The following is a 24,518-nucleotide window of genomic DNA, read 5'->3' on the forward strand; positions in this document are numbered from 1 at the left end:
GTACCTGTTACAAACACTATGCAACACAAGCAACATGTCTCACCTCAAATCAGTATCCTTAAAAAAAAAAAAAAATCAGTATCCTTCTAAGTCTGGAAAGAGCAAATGAACAGAGGAACTTTCAGTACTTAATCTCTCATCAAAAAGCAAGTTTCCAGTATCAAAACCAGATAAAGCCACCACAAAAAAAAGAGAACTACAGGCAGTATCTCTGATGAACACAGATGCAAAAATCCTCAACAAAATATTGGCCAACTGAATCCAGCAATACATTAAAAAAATCATTCACCATGATCAAGTGGATTTGTTCCTGGGATGCAAAGGTGGTTCAATATTAGCAAATTAATCAATGTGGTATGTCATAACAATAAGAATAAAAATCATATGATCATTTCAACAGATGCAGAAAAAGCACTCAACAAAGTACAATATACATTCATGATAAAAACCTTCAACAAAGTAGGTCTAGAGGGAACATACCTCAACACAATAAAGGCCATTTAAGAAAAACCCACAGCTAACATCACACCCAATGGGGAAAAACTGAGTTTTGCCCCTAAGGTGAGGAACAAGACAAGGATGTCACTCTCAGCATTTTCACTCAACAAAAGTACTAGAAGTCCTAGCCACAACAATTAGACAACAAAGAGGGGGAAAAGGCATCCAAAATGGTAAGGAAGAAGTAAAATTTTCACTATTGCAAATGACATGATACTATATATAGAAAAGACTCCACCAAAAAACTACTAGAACTGATAAATGAATCAGGATACAAAAATCAATGTACAGAAATCTGTTGCATTCCTATATACTAATAATGAGGCAGCAGAAAGAGAAATTAAAAAAAAAAAATCCTGCTTACAATTGTACCAAAAATAGTAAGATATTTAAGAATAAACTTAACCAAAGAGGTGAAAGACTTGTACTCTGAAAACTATAAAACACTGATAAAGAAACTGAAGACAAACACAAAGAAATGGAAAGACAGTTCATGCTCATGGACTGGAAGAACAAATATGATTACAATATCTATACTACCAAATGCAATCTACAGATATAATGCAATTCCTATCAAAATACCAACAGCATTTTTCACAGAACTAGAACAAAAAATCCTAAAATTTGTAGGAACCACAAGGGTTGCCAAAGCAACCTTGAGAAAGAAAAACAAAACAGTTCCACTCTTCAAGTTACATCACAAAGCTGTAGTAATCAAAGCAGTATGGTACTGGCACAAAAATAGACATATAAATCAATGGAACAGAACAGAAAATCCAGAAAATCCAGAAATAAACCCATAATTACATGGTCTTTGACACAGAAAGAAAGAATGTCCAATGAAAAAGAGACCATCTCTTCAATAAAGGGTATTAGGAAAACTGGACAGCTACATGCAAAAGAATGAAACCAGACCACTTTCTTATACCATACACAAAAATAAACTCAAAATGGATTAAAGGTTTACATGTGAGATCCGAAACCATAAAAACCCTAGAAGAGAGTACAGGCAGTAATTTAAGACATTGGACATAGCTACATTTTTCTAGATATGTCTCCTGAGGCAAGGGAAACAAAAGCAAAAATAAACTATTGGGACTATAATCAAAGTTTCTACACCACGAAAAAAACATTCAATAAAACTAAAAAGCAACTTACTGAATCAAAGAAGATATTTGCAACTGACATATCCATTAAAGGATTAGTATCCAAAATATAAAAAGAACTTATTCAACCTAACACCCCAAAAATGAAGAATCCAATTTAAAAATGGGCAGAACATATGAACAGACATTTCTCCAAAGATGACATCCAGATGGCCAACATACACATGAAAAGATACTTAATATCACTTATCAGGGAAATGCAAATCAAAACTACAGTAAGGTATCACCTCACACCTATCAGAAGAGCTATTATCAAAACCACAAGATACAAGTGTTCTCAAGAATGTAGAGAAAAAGAAACCTTCTTACACTGTTGGTGGGAATGCAAAGTGGTGCAGCCACTATGGAAAATAGTATGGAGATTCCTCACAAAGTTAAAAATAGAACTCTACAATCCAGTAATTGCACTACTGGATATTTACCCCAAAAATATAAAAACACTAACTCAAAAAGATACATGCACCCCTATACTTTTGCAGCATTATTTATAATAGCCAAATTATGGAAGCAGCCCAAAGGTCCATTGCCAGATGAATGGATAAAGAAGATGTGAGAAAAAAAAAAAAAAAAAAAAAAGAAGATGTGAGATAAATATGTATGTATATCCACAATGGAATATTATTCAGCCATAAAAAAGGAAATCTTGCCATTTGCAACATGGATGAAACTAGAGAGTATTATGCTATGTGAAATAAGTCAGAGAAAGACAAATACCACATGATCTCACTCATACATGGAATTTAAGAAACAAAACAAAGAGAAAAAGAGAAACAAACCAAGAAATAGACTTTCTAACTATAGAGAATATGGTTATCAGAAGGGAGGTGGGGGAGGATGGGTGAAACAAGTAATGAGGATTAAAGAGTACACTTATCATGATGAACCCTGAGTAATGTATACAACTGCTGAATCACTATATTGTATATCTGAAACTAATATAACACTGCATATTAACTATATTGGAAGTAAAATTAAAAACTTAACAAAAGGGACGTCTGGGTGGCTCAGCGGTTAAGTGTCTGCCTTGGGCTCCGGGCATGATCCTGGAGTCACGGGATCGAGTCCCACATTGGGCTCACTGCATGGAGCCTGCTTCTCCCTCTGCCTGTGTCTCTGCCTCTCTCTCTGTCTCTCTCATAAATAAATAAGATAAAAAAAAAAATTTTTTTAATTAACAAAAAAGGCAACTTTCTATGCACAGTATGTGCCAGACAGGCATAGTTGAAAGACAAAACTAAAGAACTGGACTCTCACTAGGACCTAATTAATTATCACCATTGGCTTCTGAAACCAAAAAAAAAAAAAAACCCTAAGGTTTATCACTGAGAACTCACAAGGTGATATCTTAACTTATGCAGGAGTTATGGGAGTTAAAACACAAGCAAAGACTCCAGAAAGATGGGTAAGTATTATCACCCCATGTCTCTTGAATGAACTTGATTACAGCCAGTCAAGAGGGATCTAGAGAATAAAAATAAAGTATGATTGAGAAAATCCATCTGGAAAGAATACCCTCACATTACAAACCCTTGGGAGGGTCGTTTGGGCCCAAGTGGTGGCACCTTCCAACCAACATCTCTAGACAGGGCAGTCCCAGGAGTTTAGATTAGGACCTTCCCTGCATCCCCCACAGATATCAGAGAGTCTCTGCAATCTATTTCTTTTCTTTTCTTTAAGATTTTATTCATTTGAGAGAGAGAGAGTGCACGCAAGCAGGGGGGAAGAGTAGAGGGAGAGGGACAAGCACTCTGCACTGAGTGTAGAGTCAGACACATAGCTCAATCCCATGACCCTGAGATCATGACCTGTGTCAAAATTAAGAGTCAGCGACTTAACCAACTGAGTCATCCAGACAGCCCTTTAGTGGTCCATTTCAAAGTGGCATAGACTGCTGCCCTGGGATACCCCATGACTTAGGTCTAGCAGCCTTCCCTGGTAAAGTCCCTGCCATCCCTAAGAGCTGGTCACTGGCTCTTGACCTTTCAGGTCCCCACTCCTCAGCCAAGTTCAAAGATGGGTCAACCTGGAGCCATCTATGGATGGGTACCATAACAGAACACCCTAGAGGCACTGAGACATGAGATGATCAAGGCATCCTCTAGGCAGGCCTACCGTGTGGTCTCCTCTGCATAGGGAGATAGGAAATGGTCCTTTTGATGGAGTCTGAGCTTCCAGTCAAGTTTCAGGGACCCCCATGGTGCTAACTTGTATCAGGGTGATCCTGTATCTGGGCCCTTGACTATGACAATAAGACATATCTACTCTGTGGCCAAGCTCAGCTTCTGTAAATGACGCACATGGACAGTCACATGACTGACTGGGCTGCAGGGAGATAGCACAGGTCAACAAGAAAAGCCTCTGGCTTGAGATCAAAGAGCCAAAACTTTGTCCCCACATAAGGTGAGGAACCACAGTGCAAGTGGGTATGAAGAGCCTTTACTTTGCCAGGTAAAGCAGAGCCATACCCATGAGACAATCTTTAGTAGACATCCAAGACTCAAACCAGCACATGGCTCTTGACACAAAGGCCAAGGCCACAGGATCACATTCTGAACACAACTTGTCCTGTCCAGCCAGTGCTCTTCAGATCTGAGTTATGAAGCATTTTACCTGATGTTAACTGTTCTCATCTAAAAATGAAAATTAATCTTTCTCCTCCCAAAGGGACAGCTTAGCAAAGTTACAGCCATTAATAAAATTCTCAGAATCAGTCAGTACCTCAATCCCAACATCATCTATTTTTACTTTATCATATTCTTTCAGCCCTTGTCAGTAAATTAAAAAAAAAAAAAAAAAAAACAACACAGAAGTAAAGTCTACACTTGAGTAAGTATTTGAGTTGATATGTCTGGGCAAATGTCATTCTTACAACCCACCCCCAAAGATGCCTTCCCTCGCCAACCCGCATTTCCCGGTGTGCTGTGTTCACAAGGGGTTCATTCAGAGCTAGGGAACACCCACTCAAGGCAGGAAGAAACTGCAGTTCATCTCATGCAGGCGGAGTTGCCACAAAGCTCTCAAGCATCCAAAGAAACGGTTCTTTCATGAGTTCCCCTTCCTGGCCAAAAAGAGTATCCATTGTTCTCAGGGGAACAATTGGGGGCCCACGCCAGCAGCTGAGAGCACAGCCCCAGTAAGGGCTGCTCCCAGTCTGCCGACATCTTGGGCCGAGGGAAAGTCCACATTGTCTCCAGGCAAGGAGGATAAGGGAAAGCAAAAATGAAAGCCAACCTTGCAGGCTCTACCAAAATGAGACATCTGAAGGGGCAGGCAATTATTTCATGAGATGCAATGATGTCTCTCCTGACCACCCTAAGAAAGACGGGGTAAGAACATCTCTAGACACATAATCACCTTCCTCAGCCAGCTCCTCGCTTACTCAAGTCAGAGCAGAGACATCTGCAGAGAACTAGAGCCAATCCTGAGGAAGGCAAGAGTCAAGATGGGTAACTCACACTGTGGCCAACTCAGGAAAGCTGTTGATCTAGCCAACAAAGGCCAAGCTGGCTTCTGTGGGACCCATCCCCACAAATCCTGACAAGGAGGGATGGTGATCTAGGGTCCAAAGGCATCTATGAGAGCGAAAGATAGGTGATCTGGAGTGAGCTTTGCATACAGGTATCCAATCTGGTCCAAGGGAACACATGCAAGGACTACCTGCTTTAGTGTCCCAAGTCCACAGGAGAGAACAGAGTTCTGAGGCACAAGTCTCTCCAGAAGGCCATGCCAGCCACTGGGCCTGGAGGCATCCCACAGCCCCTGCTGGCATCATCAGGTCAGGGGAATCCATCTGGGAGTTAAGCTGGGGTCGATAACAGCGAATTGATTTCTTCAGGCAGTGCTAGAGTAGAGAAGGGGAAGCAGCAGGTGCTGGCCAAGCTGAAACAGAACAGGGCTATCTGGACATGAAAGGGTATCAGGGATGAGGCAGAGCAGAGAGTCCAGGACCTCAGGGCTACCTCCTCCAGGCAGATGGGTCCCCTCTTCTTTTATTTCCTTGCAGCCTGGTATATAAAGCACAGGAAAGCCCTTGCTTTGGGAAGTCGAAGTTACCTGATAGGTACATTCGGCTGATGCAAAGCAACACACCCTCTGCTATGGTGACTCCCAGAGTTGCTACAACCTCCTAAAATACTCAGCATAACCACACAGGTTCAATGCACACAGTACAAACAAGGCTTGGGTAGGTGGCCAGGGTGGCTCACTTAGAATAAGATTTACTTACCCCTTCAACAGACTATTGCTTAGTCTGTTGCAAACACTGACTTATTCCATCACCAGTCCCCATGCTTATCCCTGGACTAGTCACAGCAAGAAGGACAACCAGTCACAGCAAGAAGGACAACCACACTATCAAATCTCACCAGATCTCAGGACAGGGCTATGCTCTGCCTGTGAACCTTTATCAGGCAACTCAGCCATGTCCAAAATGGCTAGAAAACCAACCCTCACCTAGGAACCCTACATGAGGCTCGGACAAGCTTAGTCTCATAGGCTTTGACAATCCAAAGCAGGTTTATAGGGATCCTGAAAGGGTCCTCATTCCCTCTGCCAGCCCATAAACATCTGAGGAGCTACTATGTGATGGGAGTCAACCATAAAAACTAATAGAAAACAAGAATTTCAAGCATAGAAATTTGCTAAGAAGATAACATAAGGTTTTATGGGAAAGCTCCTTTCATCAGGATGTAGGGGAAGGACTCAAGATGAGCCTGAAAGAGGTGACAGGATCCAGGCCAATAGAAGAAAGTGGGTGTCAGAGGCCAGGGTGGACCCTGAGCTTGGCATGTTCCTGGGGTAAGAAAGAGGACAGTGTGGCTGCGGCATGACATGCAAAGGGAAAGGGGAGAAAGGAAAGTCCAGGGGCCAGATCGCATGGGACTTGATCCTAAGTGCAGCTCAGTAACAACTGGGAGAAGGGGAGGTGTTAGCAGATTTCAGCTTTACCAAGATAAGGACATCTCTTCCCTCCGTGTGGAAGTCTGAGGAGTCAAGAACAGAGAGAGGGAGCCTGGGAAGAGGCAAGTAAGTGGTAGTTTGGATGATGGTAGTAGTAGTGATGGATACCATTTGAAGTCACCTCAACAACACTCCTTGGGACCAAGATCTGAACTATCCCTCACATATATAAGAATATCAGGCAAGTCATTAAGTTATATTCCCAAAGAATACTTAATGACCATGAGGAAAAAACTCAAGCTATAGTTAATTTTAAAAGGTAGGTTTAGGGTTGCCTGTGTGGCCAGTCGGTTGAGCATCTGATTCTTGGTTTTGTTTCCAGTTATGATCTCAAGGTCATGAGATCGAGCCTGGTGTCAGGCTCTGCCATCAGTGAGGAATCTGCTTGGGGTTCTCTCTCCCTTTCCCTCTGCCCCTGCACATGCTCTCTCTAAAATATATAAATAAACCTTTAAAAAAAAAAAAGTAGGTTTAAAATATGTCCAGGATGGGAGCACCTGGGTGGCTCAGTTGCTTAAGCCTCCAACTCCTGATTTCAGGTCAGGTAATGATCTCAGGATCATGGGATCGAGCCCTGCATCAGCTCTGAGCTTAGTGGGGAGTCTGCTTGAGATCTTCTCCCTCTCCCTCTGCCTCTCCCTCTGCCTCTCCCCACCCCTGCTCTCTCAGATAAATTTTGTTTTTGTTTTTTTTTTTACTTATTTATCTGAGAGAAAGTATGTGCAGAAGCTGGAGGAGGGGCAGAGGGAGAGAATCCCCAAGCAGACTCCCCGCCAAACATGGACTCTGACATGGGGCTCAATCCCAAGATCAGAGACCATGACCTGAGCCAAAATTAAAGTTAATTTTTTTTTTAATTTTTATTTATTTGTGATAGTCACAGAGAGAGAGAGAGAATGAGGCAGAGACACAGGCAGAGGGAGAAGCAGGCTCCATGCACTGGGAGCCCGACGTGGGATTCGATCCCGGGTCTCCAGGATCGCGCCCTGGGCCAAAGGCAGGCGCCAAACCGCTGCGCCACCCAGGGTTCCCCCCTGAGCCAAAATTAAATGTCAGACACTCAACCAACTGAGCCACCCAGGTGCCCCAATATATAAATCTTAAAAAAAAAAAAGATTTATTTATTTGAGAGAGAGACAGACAGAGAGACCAGCAGGGAGTGAGGCAGAGAGAGAGGGAAAGAAGCAGACTCCCTACTGAGCAGAGCCCAATGTGGGGCTCAATCTCACAGTCCTGATATCATGACCTGAGCACCAATCAAGAGTCAGATGTTAAACGGACTGTTAATGAATAAATAAACTGTTAATAAATAACAAGAACAAAATTAAAGCTTACAAAATTTAAAAAAATATATGGCCAGTATGATTCTAGGTCTAAGATGTCTGCCTATGTGTGATACGGACACATGAACACAGAAAAGTGATAGAAGAGTTCACCCTGGGATCCCTGGGTGGCGCAGCGGTTTGGCGCCTGCCTTTGGCCCAGGGCGTGATCCCGGAGACCCAGGATCGAATCCCACATCGGGCTCCCGGTGCATGGAGCCTGCTTCTCCCTCTCTCTGCCTGTGTCTCTGCCTCTCTCTCTCTCTGTAACTATCATAAATAAATAAAAATTAAAAAAAAAAAAAAAAAAAGAGTTCACCCTGAGTGGTAAGAACCACAAGAGATTTTCCTTTCTCCCTTTTCTACAATACACATCTATATATCATTATTATAATGAGAAAAAAGAAAACAACTTTTTTTATATAAAGATTTATCAATCCTGTTTCACATATAGGGAAATCAAAACTCCAGAGATGAAGTCAGGGTTTCTGATCTGATTTTCCATCCCACACAACCCTGATGGTAAGATTATCTGGAACGAAGAGTCACACATTTTCATCTGTTTTTCAACAGGCTGCTCAGCTACTAAATGGTCTGCTCTCTACAGATAAATGTGCTCAGATAAAATCCTGTTTTCCCAGTAAAATCTCTTTACTCCCCTGGTGAATAAGCCTGTTAAATATTTCTCTGCCAGATACAGAAAAGAAAATACTCAGCTCACTGTATTGATTCAAGGCACCTCTCGTCAAAACTAATCTATGTAAAACATTCCAATGACCACTGGAACAAGGGTAACCACTACAGGGTTTGGATATTCAGAAGATCAAACGTAAAGCTGGACAAGGACTGTACTTCCAAAACTGCCATTCTTCTTTTTCTTATGGTCAGACTAGCAACTTGGCTTGGTGGGGCATTATGAAAATTATATGGAAATCATTTGTAAGCTAGAACGAGCTCTGTGGAAGTAAGCCAGGATCTTTAGAATATGACCACCTCTGAGCTCAGAAGGCCACCCTGAGAACAAGCCATGACCTAAAGAGAAGGGTGCCAACAGGGAGAATGAAGGGAGCACAAAGAAGGTACAGGTAAAGAATGAGTCCACCAAGATTCAAGGGAAAGCATCATAGAGCCACCTCTGTGGGAAGAAAGGCAGAGCATTTGTGACCATCTCTAATCTAGATACCTGGGGACTATGGGTCTGAGAGGAGAAAGTTTTGACCAATGAGTACAATGAAATGCTGCTATACAAGTCATCAAGTCAGGCCTTAAAGACTAGCAGCTTCCACTTCCTGTTTCTTGGAATACCCAATCTTAGAACCCAGCTATTATGCTGTGGGGAAATCTAAGCAACCCACGGAAAGGTCTACATGGAGAATAACCAAGGACTCTGACCAACACCTCAGCTAAGCTCCCTGTCAACAGGCAACACCAAATTGCCACCCATGAATGAGCCATCTTGGAAGCAGATCCTCTAGTCCCAGATAAGCCATTCTAGCCAGTGTCATGAAGCAGAAATGAGGTTTCCAGATGAGCTTTGACTCTCTGAATTCCTGGCCACAAAACTGTGAGCAAAACAATCTGGTAGTATTTTTTTTAAGATTTTAATTTATTTGTTCATGAGAGACACACACAGAGAGAGGCAGACACAGGCAAAGGGAGAAGCAGGCTCCTCAAGCAGAGCCTGATGTGGGACTTGATCCCAGGACTCTGGGACCACGCCCTGAGCCAAAGGCAGACGCTCAACCACTAAGCCACCTAGGCAACCCACAAACTGGTAGTTTTAAAACACTAACTTTTGGTGGTTTAAACAGACCAACAGATAACCAGAACACTAGGTCTATGTTGAAGTCTAAAGGCAAAAGAGATATAAAAATTACCATAACAAAGTATAAATCTTGAAATATTTTCAGTTCATTGTCAAGCCACACCTCTGGGGGAAGAATGCTATAGGACAACTATGACCATGAGCCAGATGTGGCCTACCACCTGTTTTTGTATGGCCCATTAGCTAAAAATGGTTTTTGCATATTAAAATTATTGAGAAAAAAAAAGTATCTTTTGACATGTGAAAATACATGAAATTCAAATTTCAGTTTTAGTATCCGTAAGTTTTATTGGAACATGCTCATGCCCATTCATTTATATATTATCTATGACTAGTTTTACACTATACTGGCAGAGCTGAGGAATTGCAACAGAAACCACATGGCCTGCAAAGCCTAAAATATTTACTATCTGGCCCTCTATGAAAAAGAGATGTTCATAACTAGAGGGGTACACCCTAGTCATCATGTGGCCACTGTGCAAACTCACTCAGGATCCAGGGGAAATTCCAAGGACCCACAATCCCAGACAAAGGGATGGTGCTTCTTGACACAAAAGCTTCATATTTTGCCTGATTTCCAACCTGGGTCAGCCAAGATAAAGATACTCTTTTGTTACATGCGTCTCTCTGGATTGCTTCTCCAAAGGAGATGGGGCAAGGCTGAAGTCTGGGTACTAATTCTGGTTCTAAAGTGATCAAATACATTAGTAAACATACAACACCAAATGATAGCAAAACTCCAATATTTATTTATACTTTATTTTATAAAAATAGGTTCAAATCCTTTTTTAAAGTTCTGTATTTCTTGGATTTAATACCATGGTTAATGAAAGATCTTTTCCTACACATAAGCCCTTCTATCAAATCCTAATCCAATGACCAATCTTTCAAACTACAGATGTTAAAGGCTTTTTAATGGTAACGCCTTCAAAAATGGAAGCAGAAATAAAAGTTTAGGATGCTATTCGGAGATATCTGGGGACCCTCTTGTGAGTATTTTGGTGGTTGTCCTTCTCTTAAGGTAACTGCACAGGTCCTAGAAGAATTGAGCTCAGAATTGCTGGAACTTAGAATGGAAAACTAAAAAAAAAACACAAAAAACAAAAAAACAAAAAACAACAAAGCAGATGAGAATTCTTCCTCATTCACATAAGCTTTATATCCAGTCTCACCTTGACGAGTTCTCCATTGGAGGCAATTAAATCCATGGGAATGGTCACTCGAAATGAGCGCCCAACGACAGCTATGCCATCAGGAATACCCACCACTGTGGGAACAGCCTCGTGAAGGTCTGAGAGCACTGAGTGCATGGATGCCTCGAGCTGGTTCTCCCAGTCCCTGCCAGCCTCTGAAGGCCAATGGGACTGAGCCATGGCCACAGAGAGCAGAAGGAGAAAGGTCCTCCCCCAGAGGGGGAGCAGTAGCGAAAGGCCCGCAGACATCCTCATTCCGGCCTGAGTCTGCTCTAGCCAGACAGTCTCACCAAGAAAGGAGGCAAGTGATGTGGTCCCAGAGCTGGGTCCTCACCCTCTGTACACCTGCTCCATCCCAGGGCCTGAAAAAGAAGAAGAGTAGACTCAGACTTTAGCAAACCCCATGATTTCCAGTTGTACACAAGTAGTTACTACCCTGAATATTGACAAGAACATCTACACTGAGTTGGATCAAGTCTTACCCTGTGCTGTCCAGGACAGAGGCACCAGCTAAATGTGGCCATCGAGCACTAGAAATGTGGCAGGCCCATTAAGTGTTAAAAACGCACTGGATTTTGGAAAGTTGGCATAAAAAAGGAATGTAAGATATCTCAATACTTTCTATTGATTACATATTGAAACGATATTATTTTGGACATAAAATATATTAAATAAAATGTTAAGTAAATAATGCATACTAACAAATGACAAATAAAGAAATGTGTTAAATAAAATACATTACTGAAATTAATTCCCTTATTTTTATTTTTTCATGTGGCTGCCAGAAAATATTAAATCACACGTGTGGCTCTCATTATATTGCTGTTGGGCAGTGCTGCTCTACACCCAACTCAGAGTTTACAGTAAACACAGAAGTCATGAAGACACAATCAGACAAATCTAGAATGTGGGGCCTTCTACAAGATAACTGGCCTCATCTATCTAAATGCTGATACCCCTAAACACAAAGAGGGTATCCTTGTGTTCTAGACTTAGAGATAGTATCTAGATGTAGCGTGCGTGTCTTGACTGGATGGATTTACTTAACATAAAAATTAAAAAAAAAACACATAAGCCCAGCTCCAAAAGGAGTAATTGGGGAATTTTGTCTCTGGGCTGGATATTGGATTTATTGTTAATTTTCTTTTATTTTTTTTTTTTAAGATTGATTGATTGATTGATCTGCCAGAGAGAGCACAAGAAGGGGGAACAGCAGAGGAAGAGGGAGAGGGAGAAGCAGGCTCCCCACCAAGCGGAGAGCTTGATCCCAGAACCCTGGGATTCTGACCTGAGCCAAAGGCTCTTAGGTGAAATGATAGTGGTATGGTTCTATAAGAGACAGTCTTTAATTTTGAAGGATTTAGGGATGAAGTATTAAAATCTCTGCAATTCACTTTGAAATGTTTCAAGGGAGGAAAATGTTTGTATATAGAGAGATCAAGCAATATGGCTCATATAAAAATTATTAAGTCTTAAAACAATGCCTTTAGGGTGGCTTGGTTAAGCATCAGTTAAGTTGTCCAACTCTTGATTTCAACACACGTCATGATCTTAGGGTTTGTTTGTTTTTTTTTAAGATTTTATTTTATTTATTCATGAGAGACACACACACAGAGAGAAAGAGAGAGGTAGAAACACAGGCAGAGGGAGAAGCAGGCTCCATGCAGGGAGCCCGATGCGGGACTTGATCCCAGGGTCCTGGGATCATGCCCTGAGCTAAAGGCAGGTGCTCAACCGCTGAGCCACCCAGGCGTCCCTGATTCTAGGGTTTTGAGATCGAGCCCTGTATCTGCACAATGGGCATGGAGCCTGCTTAAGATTCTCTCCTCCCTCTATCCCCCCACCCCCACAAAAAAAAAAACAAGAAATGATACATTTGATGAGACTAAAAAATCAAGTATTTGCACAGACAAGTTCAGCAACTGCCCACTCCTCACACCCCAAGCATTAATCACAGGACTCATTTATTAAACATGTATTTGCAAACTCAGTGCCAGTGAACAAAACTTACTTGGCATCTCTTGCTTCACATCCCCAAAAGAGAGATTAGAACCCTGCACATTGTCCCTCATACCCTTCATTTTCTTCAATGCAGGCCTCTCAGAACATCTGCCCTGAGGCTGACAGACACACAGATGTATTGTGGAACTTGCTGGGTGTCCACAAGGTGACCATAGTCATCACAAGCAATTTCCCATTCTAGAAAAGGAGCCCTATGCTGAGCTAAGCTGCTGAGGGGCCACATATTTTTTGACTGGGGTAATGCAAAGTAAATAATATGGCTTAAAAAAACAGGTCACTGAAGTGGGCAGTGTACGGTAAAGTCAATGCAAATCCAAGCCAATTTTAACCCGGTTGGGTTTTGGTGTTTTGTTTTGCTATCGATTCTGCCAAACCTGTTCCTATTTTGTTTTTGAACTAAAATTCATGAGACAGCCAAAACCCAAGTAAAATAATTGTGACGGTTAGGAATCCTAGGTTACCAAACAAAGGCTTATCATAAAGCTACTGTATATAAGCAGCATTACACCAACAGAATAGAAGTGGACTGTGGAACCTGAGGGAGAGCCCAAAATCAGCTTGCAAAGGAGCTGTTCAAAGGTGCCAGGACCAATGGCCATCTATATACAAAATCAGCCTGCTTCTCCCTCTGCCTCTGTGTGCCTCTCATGAATATTTTTTTTTTAAAGAAGACATCAAAAAATAAAGCATAAAAGGAAAAAACAACTGGACTTCCACTTCTAAGAAGATAAGGTAGATATATTTTTCCATCAGTTTCCCAGTAAATACAACAAAAAAATCCTAGACATCATATATAAAATAAACATGAGACTCAAAAAAGTCAAAAGAAGGCAGCAGACCAGTGAGGGACCTCAGGACTCAAGGAAAGACACAGTAGTGAGTTCCCTGGGTTTTCTTTTTGCCTCATACATTCCAGATTTGGAGCTGAAGAAGCTGGCAACCCAGAAATGCCAACAGATGACACAAAAAAGAGTCCCAACAAAAGTCTGTTCTCTTTAGCCAAAGGAGCAGGAACGGGGTAGCCTAGCAAGACAGAAAACATTTAGACAATAACAGCTCTATTCTAGCCAAACACCACAGAAAAAACTATGGCCCCACTCCCACCCATGCCAGCAAAGGCCAATGGAGAGCCTTAGACTTCCACCCTCATGAGGCTGTAACAAGGCTCCCTAATATCCCCACTGGAGTGGTATCAGAGAAGGCCAAGTAGGGAGCTGGGACTTTTATCCCCACTGGCCAGTAACAATGCACCATCTCTCCTACTCCTCTAGTCCCTCCCTTGGTGTCAGTGGAAACCAAACCTAGATATCTATGCCCACTCAAACAGTAACAAGGAGTATCTCCCACTGCAGGAATGGTGTCAGAGGAGGACTAGTATCAGAATTTTTATCACTGCTCAAGGTAAAGAGGCCCAGGGAACTAGAATTCCCATGCCTAGCCAGCAGTTAACAGACTTCATCAGGCTTCAGGTGTCAAAAAAGACTGAGTGAGGCAAACAAACAAAAAAAGCAGATTCTTAAATACAGAGAATAAACTAGTACTTGCCAGAGGAGAAGTGGGTTAGGGGGATGGATAAAATAGATATAGGTGATTAAAGGATACAACATGGGGCACTTGGGTGGCTCAGCAGATTAAGCCTCTGACTCTTGATTTCAGCTCAGGTCATGATCTCAGGGGTCCTGAGATCAAGCATTGAATTGGGGTTCACTCTGAGCAGGGAGTCTTGCTTCTCTCCTTCTCCCTGTACCTCCACCCGCCACTCACACTGCTCTCTTGCTCTCTCTCTCAAATAAATAAATCTCAAAAAAAAAAAAAAAAAGTATAGACTTTCAGTTATAAAATAAATAAGTCAGGGGATCCCTGGGTGGCTTAGCGGTTTGGCGCCTGCCTTTGGCCCGGGGCGCAGTCCTGGGGTCCCGGGATCGAGTCCCGCGTCGGGCTCCCAGCATGGAGCCTGCTTCTCCCTCTGCCTGTGTCTCTGCCTCTCTCTCTCTATGTCTATCATAAATAAATAAATAAATAAATAAATAAATAAATAAATAAATAAATAAATAAATAAATATTAAATAAAATAAAATAAGTCATGGAGATAAGAAGTACAGCATAGGAAATATAGTCAATAATACTGTAATAACGTTTGATGACAGATGGTGACTATGTTTATCATGGTGAGCACAGAGGAATGTATAGAACTACTGAGTCACTATATTGTCCTCCTGAGACTGATAGAATATTGTATGTTAATTATACTTCAATTAAAAAAACAAAAAAAAGGTTGAGTAAGGAACCTTCTACCTTTACTTCCCAGGAATCAGGCAGTACCTCCCTTCTCCTTCCCCTGCCAGAGTATCAGAAAACGCCAGGTAAAACAGAATCAGAGTTTCAGGACAAAAGAAAAATTGTTCAGGTTTTAATCAAAAACCACTCATCAAGGGCACCTGGGTGGATCAGATGGCTAGGTATCCAACTTTTTGTTTCAGCTCAAGTCATGATCTCAGGGTTTGCAACTGAGCCCCACATCGGGTTCCCCACTAGTTGTGGAGCCCACTTAGCATTCTCTCTCCCTCTCCCTCTGCCCTCGGGGTGTGTGCATGCATGTGCTTGTTGGCTCTCTCTCCCTCTTTCTCCTCCTTTCAAAAAAAAGAAAAATCACTCTTCATACCAAGAACAAGGAAGATCTCAAACTGAATTTAAAGATAGTCAATAGATGTCAATACCGAGATGACAAGGATAGGTGGAAAATAAAAGAACAGAAAAAAGATATAACATGCACATATTAATTAAGAGAAAACAAGAATGGCTATATCAATATCAGATAAAGTAGACATCAGAGCAAAGAAAATTACCAGAGAAAGAGGGAAATTATATAATGATAGAAGGCCCAAGCTACCAACAGTAACAATCTTAAATGTACAATTCTAAATGTACCAAACAATAAAGCTATAAAATTTGTGAAGCAAAAACTGATAGAACTAAAAAGAAAAATAAACAAATCCACAATTCTAGTTGGAAACTTCAATACCATGCTTTCAACAATTGACAGAGCACTAGAAAGAGAATTAGCAAGGATACAAAAGAATTTAAAAATATCATCAATCGACATGATCTAATTAACACTTATAGAGCCCTCCACATGACAACAGCCGAACATACATGCTTTTCAAATGTCCATGGAACATACAGGTCCAGATAAACCATATCTAGGGCCATAAAATAAACCCTAAAAAACTTAAATGAAGTAATACTGAATGTGTCCTCTAACACAATGGAATCAAATTAGAAATCAGTAACAGAAGGTAAAAGGAAAATCTCCAAACACTCAAAAACCATGCAACATTCTAAATAATCCTTGGGTCAGAGAGGAGGTCTCAAAGGAAATAAAAAATTACACTAAACTGAATGAAGATAAAAACACATTTGTGGAAAAAAAAACCACACACATTTGTGGGGTATGTTAAAATTTGTGGAACACAGCTAAAGCAGTGCTTAGAAATGAATTTATAGCATTAAATCCACCAGAAAAAAAAGGAAAAGTCTCAAAACAATAATCTTATGCTCCCATCAAAATAAGCTTAAAACGGGCAGCCCGGGTGGCCCAGTGGTTTAGTGCTGCCTTCGGTCTGGGGTGTGATCCTGGAGACCCGGGATCGAGTCCCGCATTGGGCTCCCTGCATGGAGCCTGCTTCTCCCTCTGCCTGTGTCTCTGCCTCTTTCTCTCTCTCTGCCTCTCATGAATAAATAAAATAAAAAATTTTTTTAAAAAACTTAAAAAAAAGCAGAATAAACCAAAAGCAAGCACAAGGAGAAAAACAGAGTAGAAATCAATGAAAGTGAAAACAAAAATAGAAAGATCAATGGAAATAAAACCTGATTCTCTCAAAATATTAGTAAAATTGATGAATCTCTAGTAAGACTAACAACAACAAAAAGTCAGAAATTACCAATATCAGGAATTAAACAGGGGATATCACTATAGATCCACAGATTAAAAAAAAAAAAAAGTTAAGTAAGGAGGGGCACCAGGCTGGCTCAATCAAGTAGATCATGTGACTCTTAATCTCAAGGTCCTGAGTTTGAGTCCCACATTGGGCAGAAAGATTACTTAAAAAAAAAAAGATTCAACAAATCGAAATAAAATAGACCAATTCCTTAAATAATACAAGCTACCAATTCGCCCAGTATCACATAAACAATTTCTAGGGATACCTTGGTGGCTCAGCAGTTGAGCATCTGCCTTCAGCTTAGGGTGTGATCCTGGGTCCAGGGATTGAATCCCAGATCACATTTGGGGATGTGATCCCTGCGGGGAGCCTGCTTCTCCCTCTGCCTATGTCTCTTCCTCTCTCTCTGTCTCTCATGAATAAATAAATAAAATCTCTAAAATTTTTTTTAATTTTTAAAAAAATTTCTATTAAGAATACTACTAAGGAATTTGCATTTGTTATTTAAAAACACCCACAAAGGGATCCCTGGGTGGCGCAGCGGTTTGGCGCCTGCCTTTGGCCCAGGGCGTGATCCTGGAGACCCGGGATCGAATCCCACGTCGGGCTCCCGGTGCATGGAGCCTGCTTCTCCCTCTGCCTGTGTCTTTGCCTCTCTCTCTCTCTCTGTGTGTGTGTGTGACTATCATAAATAAATTTTAAAAATTAAAAAAAAAAAGGAAGATCACAGGATACAAAATAAACATACAAAAATAGCTTGTATTTCTACATGCTAGAAATGAACAAGTAGACACCAAATTTAAAAGAGAATACCGTTGGGAGGCCTGGCGTGGCTCAGCAGTTGAGTGTTTGCCTTCTGCCCAGGGCATCATCCTGGAGTCCTGGGACCCTGGGACTGAGTCCTACATCGGGCTCCCTGCATGGAGCCTGCTTCTCTTTCTGCCTATGTCTCTGCCCCTCTCTCTCTCTCGTTCTGTGTCTCTCATGAATAAATAAAATCTTAAAATAAAATATAATACCATTTCAATCACTCAAAAAATGAATACCTAGTGTAAATCTAACAAAACACATATAGGATTCATATGCTGAAAACTACACAACACTGGTGAAAGAAATCAGAGGATCTCAACAAACGAAAGGACATACTGTGTTAATGGTTGGAAGGCTCAACACAGTAAAGGTGTCAGTTCTCGCCAAACTGTTTACAGATTTTTAATAGACTAAACTATGGCCATCCAAAGATATAAAGTCTCAAACCATGTAATCTGTAAATGTTAGTTTACAGGAAGAGTCTTGCAGATTGATTAAATTAAAAATCTTGACATACAGAGATTACCCAGGTGGGCTTTAAATCCAACCACATCTGTCATTGTAAGAGAGAGGCAGAGGGAGATTATATATACCAGGGAGGAAGAAGGGGATGTGAAAATTGAGAAAGAATCAAGTGATGTGGCCACAAACCAAGAAATGCCAACAGTCAGAAAGTAGAGACAAGGAATAAATTCCTCCCTGGGGCCCACAGAGGGAGTAGAGGCCACACCAACTCTTTGATTTTGGACTTCTGGTCTCCAGAGCTAAGAGAGAATAAATTTATGTTACTCTAAGCCACTAAGATCATGGAAATTTTTTACAGCAGCCCTAGGAAACTAATGTAAGGTTCAATACAATCCCTATCAAAATCCCAGCAAGAAATTTTATAGATGTTAGGCAAGACTATTCTAAAATTTATATGGAGAGTGCCTAGGTGGCTCAGTGGATTAAGTGTCTGCCTTCAGCTCAGGTCATGATCCCAGGGTCTTGGGACTGAGTCCTGCATTGGGCTTCCTGCTCAGCAGGGAGTCTGCTTCTCCTTCTGCCTGTGCCCTTCCTCTCCACTTGTGTTCTCTCTCCTTCTCTCTCAAATAAATAAAATCCAAATAAATAAATAGATAGATATATAAAATTTATATGAAAAGGCAAAAAAACATTAACCAAAAAAAAAAATTTTTTTTTTTTGAAAAAGAAGAAAAAAAGAGGAATTACTCTAATATCACAACTTAGTGGGGATCCCTGGGTGGCTCAGTGGTTTAGCGCCTGCCTTCGGCCCAGGGTGTGATCCTGGAGTCCCGGGATCGAGTCCTGCATCGGGCTCCCTGTACTGAGAGCCTGCTTTTCCCTCTGCTTCTCCCTTTGCCTCTCTCTCTCTCTCATGAATAAATAAAATCTTAAAAAAAAAAAAAAAAAAAAAAGCTTAGCAAGCTACAATGATCAAGACTATATTAGTGGAGAGACAAATACATAAACCAATGGAACAACTAAAAATCCAGAAATACATTAAATTTTTTAAAGATTTATTTATTTTCTTTTTTTAATATTTTATTTATTTATTCATGAGAGACACAGAAAGAGGCAGAGACACAGGCAGAGGGGAGAAGCAGCCTCCATGCAGAGAGCCCGACATGGGACTCAATCCTAGGTCTCCAGGATCACGCCCTGGGCTGCAGGCGGCGCGGCACTAAACCACTGCGCCACCGGGGCTGCCCCAGATTTATTTATTTTCTTAAGAGAGAGCATATACGCAAGTGCACACAGTGGGCAGAGGCAAAGAGAAAGAGTCTTTTTTTTTTTTAAGATTTTATTTATTTATTCATGAGAGATACACACAGAGAGAGAGGCAGAGAGAGAAGCAGGTTCCATGCAGGGAGCCCAATGTGGGACTCGATCCCGGACTCGATCCCGGGACTACCTAATCACACCCTGGGCGGAAGGCAGGTGCCAAACCGCTGAGCCACCCAGGATCCCCGGGAAAGAGTCTTTTAAGCAGACTCCATGTTGAGCATGGCAGGGCTCTATCCCATGACCCTGAGATCACAACTTGGGCCAAAACCAACAGTCAGACACTGAACCCACTGTGCCACCCAGGTACCCCTAGATTCTATAAATAGATTTAAACAAGAATGCCCAACTGATTTTTGACAAAGATACAAAAGCAATTCAAAGGGGGAAAATAGTTTTTTCAACAAAGAGTGCAACCAAGATGTCCTTCAATGGATAAATGGTCAAACTGTGGTATATTCATATCATGGAATACTAATGAGTAATAAAAAGGGATAAACTATTCAGTCATTAAAAAAAAAAAAAAACTATTCATTCATTGAATTATGGTGAGTGTAAAATGCTAATCCTAAAAGGTTACCTATTATATTTTTATACATACATTACATATATGTATTACATATATTTTTATTATATTCTTGAAGTGACAAAATTATAGAAATGGAGAACAGATTAGTGGTTGCCAAGGGTTAAAGAGGCAGTCAGGGCATGAAGGAAGTAGGTATAGCTTTAAAGGGCCACGTGAGGGATCCTGTGGTAATGAAAATATTCTATATTCTGATATATCATTGTCAGTATCCTGGTTGTGATGTTGTACTATAGTTTTGTAAGCTATTACCATGGGGGGAAGTTGGGTAAACCATACACAGGATCTCTGTATTATTTAATGACTATGTGTGAATCCACAATTATCTCAAAAAAATGTTTTAAATCATTAAAAAAGGATAAATTGGAATTAGAATTTTAGGGGTGACTGGGTGGCTAAGTCGGTTAAGTGTCTGCCTTCAATCTAGGTCATGATCCCAGGGTCCTGGATTGAGCCCCACATCAGGCTCCCTGCTCTATGGGCAGCCTGCTTCTCCCTCCCCACCGCTTGTGCTCTCTTTCAAATAAATAAAGTCTTTTTTTTTTTTTTAAGATTTTATTTATTCATGAGAGACACACACACAGAGACAGAGAGAGAGGCAGAGAAACAGGCAGAGGGAGAAGCAGGCTCCATGCAGAGAGCCCGATGCAGGACTCGATCCTGGGACTCACACCCTGGGCCAAAGACAGGCAGGCACTAAACCGCAGAGCCAACCAGGGATCCCCTAAATAAAGTCTTATAATTTTATTTTTAAGTAATCTCTACACCCATTGTGGGGTTCAAACTCACAACTCTAATATCAAGAGCCACATGTTTCACTGACTAAACCAGCCAGGTGCCCCTAGAATTTGAATTTTGAATTTCTATACAGTAAAGGATACCATAAAGTTAAAAGGACCAACCACAGCCTGGGAGAGAGCTTTTCCAATGTATATGATGGCTAAAGGATCCCCATCAAAATACATCAGGTGCCCTAAAATAATAAAAATGGGTTAAAGACAAAAGAGAGAAAAGGTAATTCACAGAAGAAACCTGAATAGCAGTCAACATACAAAAGATATTCAACCCATCTTTTACCAATCAGCTGGGTTGCTCAGCTGGTTAAGTGGCTGACTCTTGATTTCGGCTCCATCCTGTTCTCAGGGTCCTGGGATCAAGCCCACATCAGGCTCTATGCTCAATGGGGAGTCTGTTTGAAGGATTTCTCTCCCTCTGTCCTTCCTCCCACTTGCACTAAATTAATCAATCAATCTTAAAAAAAAAAAAAAAAAAAAAAACATGTTCAACCTCACTAATAATCAGGGGAAAGAAAATTAAAGAAATGCAAAAAAACTTTCCACGCCATGAGAACAGGCAAAAATGTTCATATGTGACATCATGGAGGGTACAAAAGTAGAGAATGAACCACCTGGCTCGGCCCTTCCACTCCTAGACACATACCTCAAGGAACACACATGCAAAGATACACATATGCACACGAACATCCAGAGACAGAGTGAGCACATCCACTGCAACACTGGAAAGCTGAAAACCACCCCAGCATCCATCAACTGGAGAAAGCACCGACAGCATTTCATGCCATGGAACTCTATAGGACAATTAAAAATGAACTAAAACTTTTAAGAACCAAAATTGATAAATCTCAAAAAGGTTCAGCAGAAAATATGCCCACTGCATAAAGATATTAACACTATTTATGTATAATATTCATATGTTGTTTATAGATTCGTATGTATGCAATAAATAAAATCATGCATATGATCTTAAATGCCAAGTTCACTCTAGAAAGAGAGAGTCAAGGGAAAAGGAGGGGCTCACAAGGCCCTCCAAATTTCTAACTGCTCTACTTCCTAAAACAGGATCTTACAAAAACACAACAGAACAGGAGCGCCTGGGTGGCTCAGTAGTTTGAGTGTCTGACTTGGTTTCGGGTCTGGTCATGATGTCAGGGTCGGGGAATCAAGCCCTGTGTCAGATTCCCCACTCAGCAGGGAGTCTGCTCAGGATTCTCTCTCTTCCCCATGCCCCTTCCATGTGTGCATGCCCTCGCTCTAAAAATATATATATAAATAAATAAATCTTTGGCTGAGTACTGCCATCTAAAACTAATAAAAAACCCTGAAACGGTCAGCATGTCCTACTGTGTCTTCTTCACCACCTTCTTAGGATTGGAAAGCCCTGTCCTCATTCATGTGTCTGGCATATTCTGAATGGTGTCCAGATCCCAGGCCCTGGGGCTACTGCCCTGCCCCACCCATCAACCTAGTCTCTGTCCACCTCTACCTCCTGGTGTCCATGTCCCTCAAGTTTACACACCCCTAGTCTTTAGGACAGCGCTTGCTCCCTAAAGGCTCAGAAAAACCCATGTAGCTGCTCTACAAAGATATGAAAAAGGATTTGGAATTCACCCACCTTAGAAAGTAAATGAAGATATTTTATCATTTGGTATGATCCCATCCTCTCAATGCTAGATAAATAACAGGTATAACATTGTCCTCCTTCCTGTTTCCACTACATTGTTCCACCCTAAGGCCCCAGGTAACCAGGCATTTCTCACAGGATTTCAGACCCATTCCTCAAAAGGGACGTCTCCCTTGTTTTTTTTAAGATTTTATTTAACAGAGAGAGAGAGAGAGAGAGAGCACGAGCAGGGGTGGAGTGGCACAGAGAGGAGAAGCAGACTCCCCACTGGGCAGGGAACCCGACTTGGGGCTTGATCCCAGGACCCCAGGATCATGACCTGAGCTGAAGGCAGGGGCTTAACTGACTAAGCCAACCAGGCACCCCAGGGACTTCTTTTGCCATCAGTAGATGGCTGGGTCACTTGTGCCCAACACAAACTTGCCAACAGTGCTAAATACCACACTTCCCCAAGAGGATACCAACTAACCAGGGACTTAGAAGCTGGGGTCTTGTAGGCATCAGCTCCAAGAATCACTTAACTCCCAGTGACTGCCACAGGGTCCTCCACCAGGAAAGGCAAAGAAGGAAATGCTCTGACTCCTCAACACAACAGGTTCACCATACGCTGCACAGAGGTCTTCTCCTCAGATCCCTAGCAAGTGCCCCAAGTTAAAGCCAAAGGCAGATGCTTAACAAACTGAGCTACTAGGCACCCCCTTTCTTATATATTTTACCTCTTACTTAGTAAAGTGCTGAGCTCAACCAATACCCTCCAAGACTGGAAGCTGTGGAGGGGCAGGGACACATCTGTTAGAATCACTAATGTATACCAAGCATACATACAGCTCCAGACACACACCTAATGAATGAACAGGAAGGATACAGGACTTTTGTTTTTTGTTGTTGTTTTTTTTTTTTAGCTTCTTTCTATGTCTTCACTCTTTACTTATTTTTTCACTTCTTTGATCCAGCTGATCTTCTACTCTTCTGACTCTCCATTTAAAAATTCTCAGTTTATTTGAAAACAGCAACAGTATGAGACACACCCTGTCCTACCAAGAACATAAGCTCAGTCTGCTATCTGTGGACACATGACGACACAGGGTATCTGTTTCATGGGTATGACTAAGTGCCTCTGCATTTAGCAAGCAAGCGATGTCCAGGGCACAACTCCAACTGCTATATGTTGGTTTTCCATGCTCTGGGGAGAAAAGATCTTTTGGAAACTTGGCAAAAAGCAGTCTTGTGTCTTTCCAACGCTGGCTTCCTATAAGCAAGGGTCACATCTTCCCATGCTAGGAACTTGGCAGGCTGCATTCAAACACCCAAACTAGGACACCCCTTGGAAGGCTTTTCATAGTCTCTTACACATTTGGTCATTCAGAGATGGAGGCACTCCAGAGATCCTCCTCCTCATTTTTTCAGGGAACAAGGCCCTGAGAAAAGTAACATTCATCCATGGTCACACAGAGCCTGTGGCCAGAGTATGGAGAAAGGTGCTCAGGAACCAGAGAAAGACACAGGCAGAATCACCCAATCTTCTTGACACAGCCACTGATTTAATACTGCATATGCGTACTCACTCACATTAAACCCTCTAGAACACCAGCAAGCACTCAGGACACCCCAAGAGTATGTATGTCTCAGCCGAACTCACCACTATCTGGCTAACAGAAGCTATACCAAAGATCTCCTACTGAAAAATGGGTAGTGGGATCGGGTAACTGGTGTCCTCTGTACCAGTACCCAGAGGAGTGCCTGCCACTAAGCCTGAGCTCAGTGCTGCCCTCGATCCCAGTGAAATATAACCCTGTGAGGAGGGACCTTCCCAGAGCCTGGTGAAGCTCCTGGCTCTCTAAACACACATTCAGGGATCCCTGGGTGGCGCAGCGGTTTGGCGCCTGCCTTTGGCCCAGGGCGCGATCCGGGAGACCCTGGATCGAATCCCACGTCGGGCTCCCGGTGCATGGAGCCTGTTTCTCCCTCTACCTGTGTCTCTGCCTCTCTC

At 41.8% G+C, this 24,518-nt stretch overlaps 1 protein-coding gene across 7 annotated transcripts in view; it reads right to left on the reverse strand.

Moving 5' to 3' along the window:
* The window catches only part of DAG1 (dystroglycan 1), a 71,456-nt gene that overhangs the window by 10,405 nt on the left and 36,533 nt on the right, over window positions 1–24,518 (reverse strand). For 6 of the 7 annotated variants that reach the window (XM_025455862.3, XM_025455861.3, XM_025455860.3 and 3 more), the window contains exon 2: window positions 10,943–11,325. In XM_025455862.3, coding sequence (XP_025311647.2) covers window positions 10,943–11,218 — 276 coding nt within the window. In that variant the 5' untranslated portion in view covers window positions 11,219–11,325. Of the gene's footprint in view, window positions 1–10,942; window positions 11,326–11,445; window positions 11,587–24,518 lie in introns of those variants that run through there. The other variant, XM_025455864.3, reaches the window with a different exon arrangement.

The sequence above is a fragment of the Canis lupus genome, chromosome 20, assembly GCF_003254725.2.
Source record: "Canis lupus dingo isolate Sandy chromosome 20, ASM325472v2, whole genome shotgun sequence".
NCBI lineage: Eukaryota > Metazoa > Chordata > Mammalia > Carnivora > Canidae > Canis > Canis lupus.